At 55.5% G+C, this 17664-nt stretch overlaps 1 protein-coding gene across 1 annotated transcript; it reads left to right on the forward strand.

Annotated features, from left to right (window-relative positions):
- Nucleotides 1-617: 617 nt before the first annotated feature.
- On the forward strand, nt 618-16451 carry ITIH4 (inter-alpha-trypsin inhibitor heavy chain 4). Its single transcript, XM_077749584.1, has 24 exons — nt 618-773; nt 2298-2458; nt 4494-4598; nt 4730-4892; nt 5031-5141; nt 5612-5737; nt 6337-6453; nt 6716-6884; nt 6986-7111; nt 7288-7469; nt 7565-7750; nt 9839-9978; nt 10231-10385; nt 10655-10681; nt 10959-11012; nt 11172-11228; nt 11492-11620; nt 12198-12332; nt 12452-12478; nt 12565-12681; nt 13720-13894; nt 15409-15563; nt 15680-15776; nt 16237-16451. Exons 1-24 carry the CDS (start codon nt 618-620, stop codon nt 16304-16306), a joined length of 2940 nt encoding a protein of 979 aa, XP_077605710.1. The 3' UTR covers nt 16307-16451.
- Nucleotides 16452-17664: the final 1213 nt, after the last annotated feature.

A 17664-nucleotide genomic window follows, 5' to 3' on the forward strand; every position in this document is an offset into this window, starting at 1 on the left:
ATCTTTTTGGTTCTGTTTGTATTGCCAAAGTACGGGCCTTGTTCTGGGGGCCTTGCTGGAGTTGAACCAAGAGCTCAAGCTAGCTTAATGGTGCCTGGCAGCAGTCGAGGACCCAAGGAGAGAGAAGGGGACTCCTGGACCCAGCCCCTCCCACCCCAGAAATGAAGTGTCTCCATCCTGTGTTGGCCCCAGCAGATCTTGCCCAACTCAGACGCTCCAGGGGCTCAGAGCCGTTAGGGCCCTCACTGCCCTGTCACATCAAGCTGGCCTCCAGTCCCCCTGCCTCCTGGAAGCCAGCCCCTAGCCCTCCTGTCCTGGGCCATCCCTGTTTCCCCCAGGCTGGGCTTCTGGAGCATATCTCCCAGACCTAAGGAACTGACTGGTGCAGTGGCTGCTGTGAGGGGTGGTAGTGGCCTGGGGTGGTTCTAGACCTTTCAGAAGGGGTGCCATACCCAACTCCCCAACTCCCACCTGAGCTTGCTTTTTCGTAGTATATGTTCCTGCCCCAACCAAGGTCCACAGGACACTCACAGTTTACTTATCTGAGGCAATTGCAGTTTTTGGCTTGTAGATCCCAATTTCCCAGAACCTGCCCCCACAGGGGCGGGACAGCAAGCATGTTATTAATTCATTCCCCACTTCCTCTCAAGTTCAGAAGCAACCTGCCAGGCATTGGAGCCAAAATGAAGACTTCAGCGCCTGGCTGCACCTGTGGTATCGCTCTGGTCCTGCTCTCGCTGCTGGCTGTCCTTCACACCACCACCGCCCAAAAGGTAGCGGGTGTCTGTGGGTGCCTGAGTGTGAGTGTTGTGAGCTGATTAGCAAGGAGAGCCTCTGCGTGTGCAAGCATATGTGCACAAGTGAGTGTGGATCAGTGTGTGTGCAAAGAATTGGTGGTGACCATCCACCAGGCACTAGCCCAGCCTGTATGGTTCCTCTTAACAGTAGAGAGATCTAAATCTAGTCCCATTTTACAGGGTGGAAATGCAGCTGCTAGACTTGAGTTGCTGTTAGAGGCTGGCAGTGGGGTGGGGGAGGCGGGGCGGGGTGAGAATGGGCTTCACAAGGGGCACCCTGGAGACTCAGGGGGTTGGGCTGTTTGGCGTCCAGCTCCGGCTTAGGTCATGATTTCACAGTTCATGGGTTTGAGCTTTGCGTTGGGCTCTGCACTTTTGGTGTGGAGCCTACTTGCAATTCTTGCTCTCTCCTCTCTCTCTGACTCTCCCCCACTTGCACTTTTCCTCCCTCTCAAAATAAATAAATAAACAGCAACAACAAAAAATGGGCTTCATGAGCTCAGGTCTACCTCTCCCTGGCTGAGTGGCCATGAAGGAGTTATTTATTTAAAGTTTATTTATTTTGAAAGAGAGAAAGAGAGTGCAAGTGGGGTAGAGGCAGAGAGAGAGAGGGACAGAGGATCTGAAGCAGGCTCTATGCCAACAGCAGAGAGCCCGATGCGGGGCTCAAACTCACAAATCGCAACATCATGACCTGAGCCAAAATCAAGAGTCAGAGACTTAGCCGACTGAGCCTCCCAGGCGCCCCAGGAGTTATTTATGTACTCTGTGTCTGTTTCCTCATCTATAAAATACTAAAAAGAAAAGCTATTCAAACCTGTAACATTTATAAAGAACTTAGTACAGTGCCTGCCACCCAGCAGACACTCCCGTGTGTACATAAGCCACCCAGCCACTCACTCGTCTCTGTGCTAATCTGCATGTGCACCTGAACATGCCATGTGCAGGCAGCTCACATGCACACAGATCTGGAAGAGAGCATATGCCTGGGGACAGTCCATGGCTGTGGACTGTCAAGGGGGCAAAGAGGAAGGCTCCCAGCAATTAGAGACTGGGTCCTCGTCACCTCCAAGTTCTCCTCGCTCCTGTGAACACCTGGTGGGAGACAGGCAAGAGGCTGCTTTTCCCAGTTTCCATGAGGCCACGGTCACCAGAAATCACAGGACTTATTCACTACCTTTTCGGTGGACAGAGCTAAGATCAAATATGAAGCTTCCTGACCTTCCCAGGGCTCTCTGACCGAGGAGTAATTGAGAGTTGCTTCCCAGACACACTGGGGCGCAGGCTCCACCATCGTGGCCCTGGAGGGCGGGGAGCAAAATACATTGCTGTCTCTTACATGAGGCTGGTGCTCTCATGTGAAGTGCCTCGGGTTTGGCTGGAGGCCTGGTCAGTGGGTCAGTCGGGGATGGGGGCCAGGGCTTGGTCTGGGACTCAGAGTGCTGCCTTGAGCTGGGCTGGCACTGAGCCAATCCCATCCCTCCTCCTTCATTGGTCCAGAATGACATTGACATCTACAGCCTAACTGTGGACTCCAAGGTCTCATCCAGATTTGCCCACACGGTCGTTACCAGCAGGGTGGTCAACAAGGCCGATGTTACACAGGAGGCCACCTTCCAGGTGGAGCTGCCCAAGAGAGCCTTCATCACCAACTTCTCCATGTAGGTACCTTCCTGCCCTCCTCCTCGTCCCCCTCTCCAGCCCAACGTCATGACACCAGCTTCCCTCATGACGGCCGATCAAGAAGAGCGACCCTCTTCCTGATGTGAGGTGTGCTGTGGATGCCTTAGGGGTGTGTGTGTGTGTAGGCAGCACAAAGACCCGGGGGCTTCAGCCACGAACTTCAGTGTGTTCTCAGAAATATTCCATACCTCCACCCTCCACCCCTCCCTCCCTCTGTCTATCCCACCATCCATCTCTCTATGTACGATCCCCAAATGCTGCCCAGTTGACAGGTGGAAAACCACAGCGTCTTGGTTTCTTTGCCTCTGAGGAGTACAGAGTTGGGGCATCCTGAGGCCCAGGCCCAGCCAGAGGGAGTCCCCAAAAGGCAGCGTCCAGCTCAGAATACAGAACACTTCCTAACTCCAGGACTGCCCCGCAATGGAGCAATGCCTTGAGGAAGGGGATCTCTTGGTCACAGGAAGTTCCAAGCCAGGCTAGTTCCCTCCCTCCCACCAGGGATACTGCAGAAGGCATTTCTGCTCTGGGCCAGCGGCCGAGAATTGGGAGGCCCCTGGAATTCCTGTGGACTCTGTGGCTCAGTGCCAACCCTCACCTTGTCCTCCTCCACCCTTCCCGAATATTTTGCAATGTTTGTTCAATACATGAGAACCCTCTCCGTCTGTCCCTGTCTCCACCAGAGAGGCAGTGATTGAGGGCAGGCCAGAAAGAGGCTGATCCCGGCAACTCGGGGGGAGCTGCATGGGGCAGAGAGTGGGCTCAGCCGGGGTCCCCAAACTATCCTGAGACCTCTGACAAACTACAGTGCAGCCTGAGTCCCTGTGCTCGGCTCCTTCCTCTCTCTCTGCCACCGTCATCAGCAGCTCCTGCTTCTCCTAACCCTGGGGCCTGTACTATGTGAGCACCTGTGCCGTGTGAGCACTGCAGGCAGCACCCAGCCTCCCACGTGGGCGCCAAAGCCAACAGGCTGCCAGCTTCTGGGCGCATCACATGCACTGAGAGCCCTTGGCTGGCACTGCTCTCTGGGCCCAGATCGTGTTGCTGCAGGATATAGGGAAGCAGGGGGCAGGGTGCCCTGCTCCTTGACCTGGCTGGGAGCCTCAGCTGGGCGTCTGGGAGGAGGAGCCCTGTGGCCCACTCAGCAGCCCCATCCCTAGCCCAGGGTTAAATTATGACCAGGAAGGTCAGGAAGGTAAGGAGGAGGGACACTGGGTCCTAATGCTCTGGCTATCCCCTCCCCCTCTCCCCTGCACACCCTTTCAAGCCACCCCCAGGTGGAGCAGGGCTGTGTTTGCCTGACACATCCCTACTCACCTCCCAAGGAAGATCTGGAGTAATCATTTCCATTCCAGAGGAAAAGCCCTGGTAGTTCTTTCTAGTCCCAAAGAATAGCCGGGTTGTGGGACCCACACCCCTGGGAGTCCTTTCCACTAGTTGTCCAAAACCTACTTCCCCAGAGGCCAACCTCTCTATAGAGCCCCCTCCGCTGTCCTGGTAGTGGGAGGGGTCAGAAGCTTCCGGCACTGCATTTCCCACTGCCCTGGGAGCCCAGCATCTCCCTCCTCCTCCGTCTACCCCCACACAGCTGCACACAGGCGCACCCCAGAAAGCACTCACTGGTGACTGATCAGTTCTGGGAGCAGGCTGTGAGGTGGGAAGGAAAGCTGGGATGTGGGGCCAGACTGCAAGGGTGAAGAGAGGCGGGGACTTAGCTCAGGCCTGCCCCCTCTGCAGCCTCCCTCCTCTGTCTGTTCAGTAAATGCGTATTTACCAACACTGCACACCTCAGGGTAGATAGAGGCATGACATAGTATGCAGAGCTCCCCTTCCCCACCTGGGGTCCTGCACAGAGTTGTATATAGTAAGTACATAATAAACAGGGGTGGACTCAGGCAAAGACAAGAGTCACTTTGTTAAGAGGCACACCAAGTCGAGGGAGGCTCCCTGGAGGAGGTGGGATTGGAGTGGGCTGCCCCTATCAGGCCTTCCCCAAATCCTCCCTTCCTGATGCAGGATCATCGAAGGTGTGACCTACCCAGGGAACATTAAGGAGAAGGCTGCAGCCCAGGAGCAGTACAGCGCGGCCGTGGCCAGGGGAGAGAGTGCCGGCCTCATCAAGTGAGCCGAAGATGGGGGAGGGAGGACCCCCAGGGCGGTAGGGCAGAGGCTGCCTGGCCTTCAGCCCTTCAGCCTCCAGTGGCCATACCTGCCTGGCCTGGAGGGACAGACGTGACATCCTTCTCTCCCAGGGCCACCGGAAGAAAGATGGAGCAGTTCCAGGTGTCGGTCAATGTGGCCCCCTCTGCCAAGGTCACCTTCGAGCTGGTGTATGAGGAGCTGCTCAAACGGCATCTAGGAGTCTATGAGCTGCTGCTGAAGGTCCAGCCCCAGCAGCTGGTCAGGCACCTGCAGGTACTGGCACTGCCTTTTCCGGGGAGGTCTCCGGGAACACACCTGCTGTGCTGAGGGCAGCGCCTCCTTCCCCCTCTGCCTCCCTGGGGGACCAGCCCCAGCTCCCTGCCAACCCAGTGACCTACTTCCTGCCTCCAGATGGACATTCACATCTTCGAGCCTCAGGGCATCAGCCTTCTGGAGACAGAGAGCACCTTCATGACCAACGAACTGGCAGATGCCCTCACCATCTCACAGAACAAGACCAAGGTGGGCATGCCATTTTCAGCGGACAGAGGTACCAAGGGGACTATTGTCCCGCCAGCCTTATAAGTCTGTCCAGAGAGCGGGACCATGGGCAGAACCTCTACGCTGGAGGAACTCACGAGGTCTGGTCTTTGTCCATGCTGCCGCTCGGCAGAGGTAGAGGACGAGGCCCAGAGAGGGGTGGTAGGTGCTGGTGTGAAGCCCGAGATGGGGAGGAGCCTGAGGAAGGGCCCCATGGGTGGAAAGGGGCAGCCAGCTGGATCACGCACATCCTGAGCCTGGCCCCTGCTGGTGCAGCTCTAAGAGCAGAGGTTCACTCCCCCACTCTCCTATGGAGAGTCATTCTCTCCAACAGCTCAGTCTCAGGGAACATTCCCTGGACTGTGGCCCAAGGCCATATCCTGGAATTCTTGCTTCAGATGGGGTGGGTGTGGCCATGGGGCTCTTCTCAACCCCAGCCTTTCCTTCCCCAGGCTCACATCCGATTCAAGCCCACACTCTCCCAGCAAAAGTCCCCAGGGCAGGAGGACACAGTCGTGAATGGCAACTTCATCATCCGCTACGATGTGAACCGGACCCTCTCCGGGGGCTCCATTCAGGTGTGTGGGCTCCAGGCGAGAATGGGAGCAACCAGAAAATCCATCCACGCTCAAGAGCTTGAGCTTGCATGTTCTAGAAGGAAAGGCAGAATAACTACCTCTACTCTTCACTGTGAACCAGTGGCAGCACAGACCAAAAACAAGCAATTTTATTATGTTGTCCCTAAAACAATTTTCTTTTGGAGGTGCTAAAGTTTCATCTCTGCTAAAGAGATGACTTGCAAGATTTCACTTATTGCCTTGGCTGCCAGGAGGCTCACAGTTCAGTTTGATGTTCAATGGCAGTAGTTTCTTTCATATAAGTTTCTTTGTGCTGTCCCTTTACTCTTTTGATGGGCCTTGGTTTTTTTTTTTTTATATTTTTTTACTTTTTTTTTTGAGAGAGAGACAGACAGACACAGTGAGTGTGGGGGTGGGGCAGAGAGAGAGGCCTGGACTGAGCCCAAGAGGATGGTGAAGATTTGAGGAAGTTAGCAGTGGGACAGAAATGGATGGGGCTGCATGAAGACAGGAACCCAAGGATTAAGGTGAGAAGGCTGGTTGGGGGCAGGTCAGGGCTCCAGCTCTTATTACCTGGGTTTGTTTCACTCTGATCACAGATTGAGAATGGCTACTTTGTGCACTACTTTGCCCCTGAGGGCCTACCCACAATACCCAAGAATGTGATCTTTGTCATTGACAAGAGCGGCTCCATGTTCGGCAGGAAAATCCAACAGGTGGGTCCCGCAGGTTAAGGCCACAACTCTGGAAGCCCACACATGCCTCACGCCATCACCTCTGGCCTAGTAGGCAGGTACTCCCTCCCCCATCTTCCTGGGTATGGGGAGCCCGGGGGTTGAGATTGGTCAGAGTATGGACAGGTCCTGCCTCTAGAGCATCTACCGCGCAAGTCCGGGAATGCCAGCCCTAGTACACAGGAGGTCAGCCCCAGGGGGGTTCCACTGAGACACCCACCTTGTCTCCCATCCTCCTGCTCAGACCCGGGAAGCCTTAATCAAGATCCTGGATGACCTCAACCCCAGAGACCAGTTCAACCTTATCAGCTTCAGCGGGGAAGCAACCCAGTGGAAGCCATCGCTGGTGGCAGCCTCAGCTGAGAACGTGAACCAGGCCAGGAGCTATGTGGCCGGCATCCAGGCCCAAGGCGGTGAGTACCTCTGCAGCCCTGCTGCAGTGTGGGGGCTTCCGGGGCACCAAGCCCAGCCTGAGGCCCTGGGCTGGAAGCCACGCTGAGTATGTGCCCCCCAGGGACCGACATCAATGAGGCCATGATGATGGCCGTGCAGCTGCTGACTAACGCCAACCGGCAGGAGCTGCTGCCCGCGGGGAGCGTCTCCCTCATCATCCTGCTCACTGACGGCGACCCCACTGCGGGTGAGGGCACCACCGGCAGCTCTGGGGCACACTGAGGCTTTCCCCTGGCTCGCTCTGGAGCCCGAGGCGGGGTGGGGGTGGGGGGTGCCAGGGGCAGCGTTTAGAATCCTGAAATCCCCACTGAACAAAGCACTGTTTTCTCACGCCCCACCCCCTTCCCACACTACTGGGCCCAGGAGAGACCAACCCTACGAAGATCCAGAAGAACGTGAAGGAGGCCATAGCTGGCCAGTACAGCCTCTTCTGCCTGGGCTTCGGCTTCGATGTCAGCTATGCCTTCCTGGAGAAGCTGGCACTGGACAACGGTGGCCTGGCTCGGCGCATCTATGAGGACTCGGACTCCTCCCTGCAACTCCAGGTGCCCGACTGTCCCCGCTGAGCCCCTGAGTGAGGGATGGCCGAGAGAGGCAGGCGGACCCCAGCCCTGCACTCGTGACACCCCCCACCTTGCAGGACTTCTACCAGGAAGTGGCCAACCCACTGCTGACAGCAGTGACCTTTGAGTACCCAAGCAACGCTGTGGAGGAGGTTTCACAGGACAACTTCCGGCTGCTCTTCAAAGGCTCTGAGATCGTGGTGGCTGGGAAGCTCCAGGACCAGAGCCCTGATGTGCTCTCAGCCAAAGTCAGAGGCCATCTGGTGAGTGTGCCCAGCCATTCTGCAGGGAAAAGTCCACTGGAACAGGGAGTCAGAAGGGCTGCGCTCAAATCCCAGCCCCACAGGCTCCAGCAGTTGACCTTGACAAGTCACAAAGTGCCCTCTCCCACTTAGAGATGACACTCAGTAGTCAGTCTGTGCTGCTGCTGTTCCTGAGAGAGCCAGGTGCCTGGCATTCCATCCTGTCCTCACACCACCCTCTGAGGTTGCAGTGGGGCAGAGAGGGCTGCTCCCAATTCACAGATGAGCAGACTGAGATCCAGCAAGGCAGACGACTTGCCTTGGGCCCCTCTGAAGCCAGGTCAAGAGCCTGGCGCCTCGCATGGTGCTGTCTCTGCCCAGCCTTCCCTGCTTCTGTCACACAGGAGGCCCTGTCATCTACAGAGAGAAACAGCACCTGCTCTGTGCCAGGTCCTTCTCTAGGCCCTGGGGATACTGTCCTCACGACAGTGACAGTGACAGTGCATGTAAATCGTCACACAAACAAGGAATTGCGAGGTGGGATGTCCCTGCCACAGCAAACCTGGGAACTGAGGGGAGCAGCCCTGGGATCCCAAACCTGGTCTGGGAATCATGGAGGGCTGCCTGCCCAGCTGAGACTGAAGGATGAGTAGAAAGTGGTAGAGGCCAGATGGTGGAATGATGGAGGAACATTCTAGGCTTGCATGGCAAATAGGCAGCATGTGTGGGAAGAACAGCAGGTGCATGAGTCAGAGGGGAACGGGGGGCCCCAGGCCTCGCCTCAGAGGAAGTAGCCAAGTATTGGAATGGACAGTGCCTGACCTGTGGCCAGCCTGCCTGGGTTCAAACCCAGCTCTGCCACCTCCCAGAGGTGAGTCCTGGGCAAATCACTTAACCTCGCTGTGCCTCAACTTCCTCCTGTGTGAAAATCAGTACAGGTCACCGCACCCACCTTGTCAGGCTGTTGTGAGGGTTGCAGTCTGGCCCCACTGTAAACACTTCATTCATGTTAGCTGCTAATACTAACCTAAAGGCCAGGCATTCCCAAAGTGTAGGACCACGGTGACTCAGGGTCGTTCACAAACATGTTTGTTTTAGTAGTTGTGTAGTTATTTGAATGTGTCTCCTGAAAACTAGAACTTGAACCTCAGACCTAAGATTTCACAGGTATTATTGCTTGGGACAGGGCCAAATAAATAGTATTAGTCTATTTAAAGTTCATTTAAGGAAAATCATCAAACAAGTAGCTCTATGTGTGGATAGGGCAGAATTCATGCTGGTGGCCTGCATGTGACAGTGGGGCTGGGGGCGAGCCAGCTCTGGGTGAGAGACTGAGGAGGTAGTTCTAGCATGGGTAGGGGGGATCTGATCCACACTGCGAAGGCCTTTGGCTGCTGTGGGGAGCAATGGGGAGAGGGGTGGGGTTTTTCTCTGTTCCCCGCCCTCCTACTCTGCAGGCTGCGGGCAAGGCAGCCAGACCGGAAGGCCCTTCCCTTGGGAAGGACGCAGCGGTCACCCAGAGCTCGGCACACGCCCTACTGCCACCATCCCGCAGTGCCCAGCCCCAGCAGAGGGCACCAGCTTGGGCGGGGACAGCTGGTTGGGGTGGATGGGGCCCCAAACCCTATCAGGGCCATGACACCTGAGTCCTCTTCTCAACTCTGCCCCTGACCGCTGGGGAAGGCTCTTCCCTCTTGGTCTCCCCGAGTCTCCATCTTTGGGGGTGAGCATAGAATGCATCTGGGGACCCTTTCTGTCTGCATACCACACTTCACTTCCATCCTGCTGCTGATTCTACACTGGCCTGGGGTTCACATCGCATTCTCATTTCCCTTTCTCTGGAAGGGTCGGGCTGACCTGAGCTCCCAGCTCTGTGTCTGCCATGTGGCACTTGGATAGTTTGCTACCTTTTATCTCTACCTCCCTCTCATGTTGGGAGGCTCTGTGACCGAGGCTCTTGGACCCCAAACTCCCTCCCCACACCCCACTCTACTCAAAGGTAGTTCAGTCCTTGCATGGACTGCCCCAGCTCCAAGCAGGTTTCACATGGGAGCGCTTGGAAGCCCCAGGCCCTCACAGCCCCTGCCCCGGCCGGGCCCCTTTTTCCAGCACATGCAGAACATCACCTTCCAAATGGAGTCCAGCATAGCGGAGAAGGAAGGAGAGTTTCAGAGCCCCAAGTACATCTTCCACAGCTTCATGGAGAGACTCTGGGCATATCTGACCATCCAGCAGCTGCTGGAGAAAATGTGGGTAGCCCACACCTTCGAGGGCCCAGCGGGACAGCCACACATAGCCCGAGCACCTTCCCAAGCTTCCCGCTGGGAGGGTGGGAGCTGCGGGCACAGGGTATCTCCCAAGCACAGAGGGAGGGGTTTGTGGCACCCTGTGTGAGCTATAGACTCTCCCAGTGGAACCCTCTCAGAAGGGTCTGGAAGGGAGGGGGGAATCTGACAAGGCATCCAGGGGCCTGCTGAGCCTGTAATGTCCTCAACCTGCAGGATTTCTGCCTCTGATGCTGAAAAGCAGGCCCTCGAGACCCGAGCCCTGAACTTGTCACTGCAGTACAGTTTTGTCACACCCCTCACGTCCATGGTAGTCACCAAACCAGAAGGCAAAGAACAGTCCGAAGTTGCTGAGAAGCCCCTGGAAACCGGTGGGTATGAGAGGAGGACCCCAGCCTCCTTGGCAGCACAGCGTCCCCCTGTATCCCAACCAAGACCCCGACCTTGCCACCCCTCATCTCCCAGGAGCCCCAGGAGACACCTCCCATTTCATTGATGTGGCAGCTGAGGCCAGGTCTCCTGACCCCAGGGTTCACTGCACCTATTTAGTGCTGGGGTTGGAAAGCAAGGTTAAGTACAAGCATGTCAGATTTATCAAAATCACTCTAACAGTGTCTTTCTCTCTTTTTGTTTTATCCAGAAAACAAGCACAAGCAGTTCCAGTTTGGTAAGGGCCTCAAAGGCTGGCCTGGGGGACAGTTGACTGACACAAAGCCTAAGGCACCAGCCCCGTGAGGTTGCGGGCCGGGGCCTCTCCAGCCCCACCCCACTGCCAGCAGGGGGCGACATCTGCCTAAGCAAACGGGTGCATTTAGTCACTCGTTCATTCAGATACTGGTTGCCACTTGGGTCCTGCCCTGGGCACTAGAGATACAATCCCCATTCAACTGCAGGCCCCAGAAAGGTACGTCTAACAAGCAAACCCAGGTCCCTCTGATTTCCAGGTCTTCCTGTCTCCAGATTTCGTACCATGGGAGACACAAGGTCCAGAATAACAGGTGGCAAAGGAGAGGGGAAAGGGGAGAGGGGTGGGAGAGTGACAGAACGGTGGCCCTGGCCACAGACTGGGCTCTGCCCTGGTTGTTGGGGGAGTGGCTTGCCTGGCACACCTGGCTGGCTGGCAGCGCTGGGAGTCAAGTCCAATTATGTCTGATTAGGGAGCAGCTATCCAGACCCCTTCCTTACCGAAAGAGGCTTAAGAGGACCAAGACCAGGTAATTTGAGTCGGGGACAGGGCGGGGGGTGGGGGGGAGCTCAGCGGTGACAGAGGCCAAGGAGTTCAAGAAGGGCCCTTTGTTCCCATTTTGAATGTCTTCTGGCCATGGGAGGAGAGGCTCCCAGAGTGAGGAGTGCAGGGAAGGGAGCCATCGGCCCTCTCCGCATCTCTCTCCCGGGAGGGGGGTGGTCTCAGAGCCCAGGCTGTGGGGGACCCATAATACTACTTCAGAGAAGACTCCATGTGTCCATTTTTCCAAAGCTGGACCTCTCATGAAGGTGTCTAGTAACTCAGGGAGACACGGACCCCAAGGACCTCCTCATTCTCCTCTTCCTCCTCATCTAACCTACCTTGGGGTTAGGGAATCGCTGCTGCCAGAAGTGTGGTTAGGTAAGCCACTTTCTGACCCTCTAAGAGTCTAGTTTCCTTCAAATGATCATTATATCTGCCTGTAGAGTTAGAGAGGTAAAGCACCAGCACAGAGCCTGACATGGGGCTCAAACCCACTAACTGTGAGGTAGTGACCTGAGCCAAAGTCAGACACTTAACCGACTGAGCCACCCAGGCGCCCCAAAGTAACATGTTCTTTATTTTCACTGGATCAGATTCATGACACTCTGGAGGCTGGCTGAGGATGGAACCTTCTAGAAAGGGAAGGCTTCCTCCATTTCCAAAGCCAACAGTGGTCCCTTGAGCTATTTCCGATCCCAAATCTGGACTCAGAAACAGCACAGAGCCAGGCTAGACCCTATGTCCTCACATTTTCCCTAATAGCATGCTCTCCTGTTTGAAAATCTCATTACAAAGGCTCTTCTAAGTTGGATGTATGTATGCAGGCGTTGTGGGGCTGGGTGGGTGGCGAGTGGCAGTGATGGCTGGAGGATGTGAAGATTGCCCTCAATCCTGACTGCCTTCTTCCTTTCTGTTTCTGGCTGCCCGGCACTAATGCCCGCTTCGGCACCATCAGCCCCCTCCACTCCTGATGAAATGTTTCGTAATGTGGATTTAAGAACTAAGGCCAGAGCCCCTGACACACCTTCTAACACTATGACCCAGAGACATCAGGAAATGAAACCATCGGGGAGCTCTACGGGCTTGTCACGTGGGTTTCCCAGCATCGCAGTTGAGAGGGAGCCCTGGCCCCAGGCGTCCACTCCTCAGTCCCTCCCCTGCCACTGCCCAGGAAGGGGCTGTCTAAACTCAGCCTTTTTCTTCTTTCAGAGTCAGCCAAGACAGACTCACCCCCAGGTAGGTCGCCAGCCCCCCTCAGCCCCCTCCCTGCCTTACCTCCCAGCCTGCTCTGCCTGCTCTAGGAACGACACCTGCTGTCCCAGCCCCCATCCAGGCACCTTCTGTCATCCTGACACTGCCCGGACAGAGTGTCAGCCGCCTCTGTGTGGACATCAAGCACTCTCAGGGGCCAATGAACCTGCTCTCAGACCCTGACCAAGGTGAGAGGTGCAGATCCAACCATCCACCCAGAGAAACCCAGACACCACTCCCCACCACTCACCACCCCAGAGACAATGATGAGACACCCGCCCATGGAAACATACTTTACCCCGTGCGGGCCTGTCCCAGACCACGGTGTAGCCATGCCTCTGAGCACAGACACTTGCACTTACAAGTCCACCCCGCAGACTTTCCCCTGAGCATGACATACGCAGGTCTGGGTGACCTGGGCACTCCAGGGAGACCAGATGTGGACTTGTCCCCGGCACTGCCATACTTCAGGGGTGGGGGGCATACATAAGCTCAGAGGCCCATAGTCAGTGCCCAGAGTGATGTGGGTGATCCCGGAGGAGGAGACAAGAGCTGTCTGAGGATCAGGGGGGCTTCACAGGGTCATATAGGAATGACTGGGCCTTGGCAGACAAGTGGGGGCCCCCTGGGCAGAGGAAGGTACTGATAGGAGTCTGGAGGGTGTAGAGCAGCTGAATGGGAGGAGGAGGTAGGTGTGCTAGCCAGGCCTGCACTCCCAACCCCCGGAAGGATCTTACTGGCTGAACTGAGCATCAGGTCAGATGTGAGGACACTCTGCCTGCACAGCACGTGGGGATGCCCGCACATGCCTGCAGAACCACCCAGAGCCAAGGAGCACCCGCGGCTCCTCAGTCCTCCCAGCACCACGCAGTCTACCACTCATCTCACCAGGCTGTGGCCTGTTTGCTCCCACAGCCTGGGCATCACTCCTTTTCCATCTCGCTCTCGTGCGGCCAGCCACACTGCAGGGGCTTTATGAATATTTGTTGATTTCAGACAGGCTCTGCCTTCTCAAAGGGCTCGTCTGGAGGTGGCCATCACTGAGGATTTGGGGGCCTTCCAAAGCCATATGAAACCAGGGGGTCAGGGAGAGTTTGTGGGAGGAAGTGTTGGGAAAAGGGGACTAAGAAGGTGAGCTGGTGAGAAGGGGTTTGGGTGGACCTCTCATCCAGGCCAATGCCCCACTCGGGCCATGGCCTTGACCTCTCTGCTCCTGGCCCTCTCAGGGGTTGAGGTGACTGGCCAGTATGAGACGGAGAAGGCCCAGTTCTCGTGGATTGAGGTGACCCTGAAGAACCCCCAGCTGCAGGTCCGCGCCTCCCCTGAGCATGTGGTAGTGACTCGGAACCGAAGAAACTCTGCCTATAAGTGGAAGGAGACGCTGTTCTCGGTGATACCCAGGTAGGCCCCCGGCTGGGTACCTCTGTGGCTACATTAATTCGCTGGTGACAGTGCTGACTGGTGACCTGGGCCCATGGGCCTGGGGATGGGGTGGCTGAACGTGAGTCTCTTGCAGTGGGACTGGGCTCCGCAGGAGGGGCTGAGATGCGGAGAGCCCTGCCCTTACCCTCCTGCTCTGGAGGGCACAGAGGGGTCGTGCTGGGACCCAGCTGCCCTCACACCTAACACGGGGTCACTACCTGATGTGGGCCCCAGTGTGGCTTGGAGCTGGCTCTGTGGCCAGTCCTGTGTGACTCTGGGCAGGCTGCTTAGCTCCTCTGTCTCCTCACTCATAACCAGAGGGCTGAGGAGAAGGCCCAGTGAGACGATATGATCCAGGAGTACTGTGCCTGTTGGACAGTGTGGTGTCCACTGGGTACCATGGAGGGCCGTGCTGTCTGTGTGGTGAGGCAGTGATGACAATAACGAGAAGCTGGAGAGTACTGTCCCCTGGGTGAGGCTATGAATGTCATCCTTAACATACTCCTGGAGCTGTGACGAGACAAGTCTATCTGGCATCAAACACTGGGCAGCTGGTGGGTAATGGAGGTGGATGACCACCTCTTCTGGGTGAGGCTGCCCCACCACAGAGCTTTCCAGAGGCAGCCTGCCAGCTCTGGAGGCCACCAGGGGCCTGAGAGCAGGGCCGAGGAGCCTGGCCCTCTCTGAGCAGTGCACAGCCCCCCAGCCTGTACTGAGTACAGAGAGCCTTGCCCTCTGCCCTCTCACTGTGCTGCACTGTAGAGACTGATTTCCACTTGACAAATGAGTGGGTGCCTAGGAAACCTGAGGGGCTCGCCCAAAAACCATCCAATTTCATGAAAGATCTTAAAGTTTCCTATTATCTGATAAATACACGAACAATGACAGAGTTTGTGTGCCTTAGACATGCACACTAGACGGTAGAGTAAAGAATTTCTATCACCTGCAGTGAGGGAAAGTCCAAATACTTTCATGAGCTACAGAAGATACACCTCAGGGAACACAGACCACATCTTGTACATTGAATCAAAGACAGTGTAAATTTAGGGCAGTTCCATTTAAAATAACCTCAGAGGTTATTTTAAATAACAGGGCCCTATTCAGCATGCTTACAGGGGGCTAACATTCCTAAGAAAACAAAAAAGGTAAGAATTTCAAAGATTGTCTTAAGTAAAAAAGGACGGGATAGAATGAAAAGGGACCTGCTCTTCTAGACATAAGTAACACTGACCGTCAGAAGGAAGTGGCACTAGCTATAAAAATGAAAGGGATAGAATGAATGTATCAGACAATTGCCTAAATCATATAAAACTGATTTATAAGAAACTAATCTAAGAAAACCAAGGAGGGAAAGGAATCCGTTTTATTTTATAAATAATACGCCAAGATGGTCCCAGTTTACCAGTGAGGAAGGTGAAGCCCAGAACATTTAAGGGACTTCCCACCCAAAGCCACTCCCACCTCAGTTGCTCAGGACACGGGTGTCCCCACAGCCTCAACATGACCATGGACAAGACTGGACTCCTGCTGCTCAGCAGCCCAGGCAAAGTGACCATCGGCCTGCTCCCCTGGGACGGCCCTGGGGCAGGACTGCGGCTTCTTCTGCGGGACACCGACCGCTTCTCTAGCCACGTTGGTGGGACCCTTGGTATGTTGCCCATGGCTCAGGGCACCCTCAGAAGCCACCTCTGCCTGCGCCCTTCACCTCTGTGTTTCTCCCAACCTCCATCTTTGTTCTTTGCTGACCCACCCTTTGTGTCTCAGGCCAGTTCTACCAGGACGTGCTCTGGGGGCCCCCAGAAGCGGCAGATGACAGCAGGCGAACACTGAGCGTTCAGGGCCGTGACTACTCTGCTACCAGGTGATTCCGCGGGCAGGCCGCTGAGCCTGGTGGGGTGTGGGGGCTGGGAGGCCGGGAGCTGGGCTGGGCGGGCGGCCCTACTCCTCTGTCCTTGCCTGGAAACTAGAGACAGTGAGGGCAAAGGCTGATACTTTAGAGATCTCTGACCCGGCCCTCAGTGACCTCACAGAGGACAGTCAGCTCAGACTTACTGAAAGTACCCCAGCCCAGAGATCACTAAGGTGAGTCAGGGGCAGTAGGGAACTCCTCCCGAATTCTCAGAGCCCTGGGCCCTGAAGACCGCACACAGCTGGGTCCACTTGGGTGACCGGGCCTTGTCACCCTGTGCTGGAGGAAATTTTAAGGCCCCCCCAGACTCTCTACCCTCCACGTTCCTAACCCCAGCCGCCTCCGTCCCTTCCCACCACACCTGAGATTTGGTGACCACCTATCTTTCTGTCTGTCCATGTATCCATCCCAGAGTGCTCAAGCTGGATTACCAAGAGGGCTCCCCAGGAACAGAGATTTCCTGCTGGTCCGTGGAGCTGTAGTTATGTGGGAGGGGTTATGCCCCTCCCCCAGGTGGCACAGAGAGCTGCCACCCTATGACTAGAAGACCGCCTGTGTGGGGCCTGGACCGTGATGGGGAGGGATATTCCTACTCATTCCAAATAAAGGTGCTGTGAGCCCAGGAAATGGACATCTGTGGTTGTGTCTGGCCACATCCCCAGGCCTCAGAATCCCATTAGAATCTTCCACTGTGAGCCCCTCGAAGATCTGTGGCCAGTAAGGCCCATGAAGAACTTTCAGTCCAATCTCTTCATTTTACAAGCAGAGAAACTGAAATTTAAAGAGATTAAACCACCCATTTAAAATGTTACTGCAGCCCTCGGCTGGGAGTCTGGGGCAGGAGAACATTCTCTGAGAGCAGAGGTTTAGTCTGCTTGATGGTCACTGAGTCCGTGAAAACCAGTTTTGACTAAAAAAAAACAGAAAAAGAAGAAGAAAAAGCGTGAAGTGGGTAGAAGTTCTTGTTAGAAACACAAATGGCCCTGAGTGGGCACAAACTGGGTAGAAGTTCTTTATAGACCAACTCTCCAACTTCTCAGCAAGCTCTTGGGCCCCTTGGTGATGGGATTTGCATGACACAGTTTGATCTTCACACCTGTGCTCAGGATCAGGCCTGTCTGCTCACCGCCTGGTCAAGAGGCTAGCACTGGTAGATGGGGGAGACAGAGATGAGGTCCTGGGCCCAGGGAGGAAGCAAGCATCTGTCCCCAGGAGCCTCGAGTCTCATGAGGGTGCTCCAGAGCCCTGGGCTGCTGGGGGTCTGCTCTCCCATCCATGCTCCAGGGGTAGGCACCCCAAAGATTTCACCCCGTTCCTGCACAGGCAAAGCATACCTAAACATTTACAATTCCTCCACCTACTTCTTTAAAAATGACACATGTCTTTGGCTTACAAATAAAAAGGATGAAGAGAACAAATGCAAAACCATGAGAAAGAGAATAATAATAATAAAATAAAAAAAAAAACCAAGCAGGGGAAGAGCTAGATCACAGGCACCAGGGTAAGGCAAGCTACAGCAGCACAAAGCTTTGTGCTGAGCTTCCTGGCAGCCAGGAGAAAGGAGAAAATGAGCTCGCTTGCTTGCTGAGAGGAAGCAAACTAGATCAGTGAGGAGAGCATTCTTTTCTCAGCTCTAGAGCTTTATAGGATGTGTGCAGAGTGGGTGTTTCTAGAAGGATCAGGGGAGAGCCCAGTGGGAGGGGTCTCCAGCTACAGATTTGCCAAATACACAGGAACACTCCCACTGAGTCACTGCATCTCCATGGAGCCTGGGGGGCAGTTTGGGGTCAAGGCTGCGTTGCCTTGTGAAGGTCACTCAGAGGGTCTCAGACCAGGGCTC

Source organism: Crocuta crocuta, unplaced genomic scaffold (assembly GCF_008692635.1).
Source record: "Crocuta crocuta isolate KB4526 unplaced genomic scaffold, BGI_CrCroc_1.0 scaffold463, whole genome shotgun sequence".
Lineage (NCBI taxonomy): Eukaryota > Metazoa > Chordata > Mammalia > Carnivora > Hyaenidae > Crocuta > Crocuta crocuta.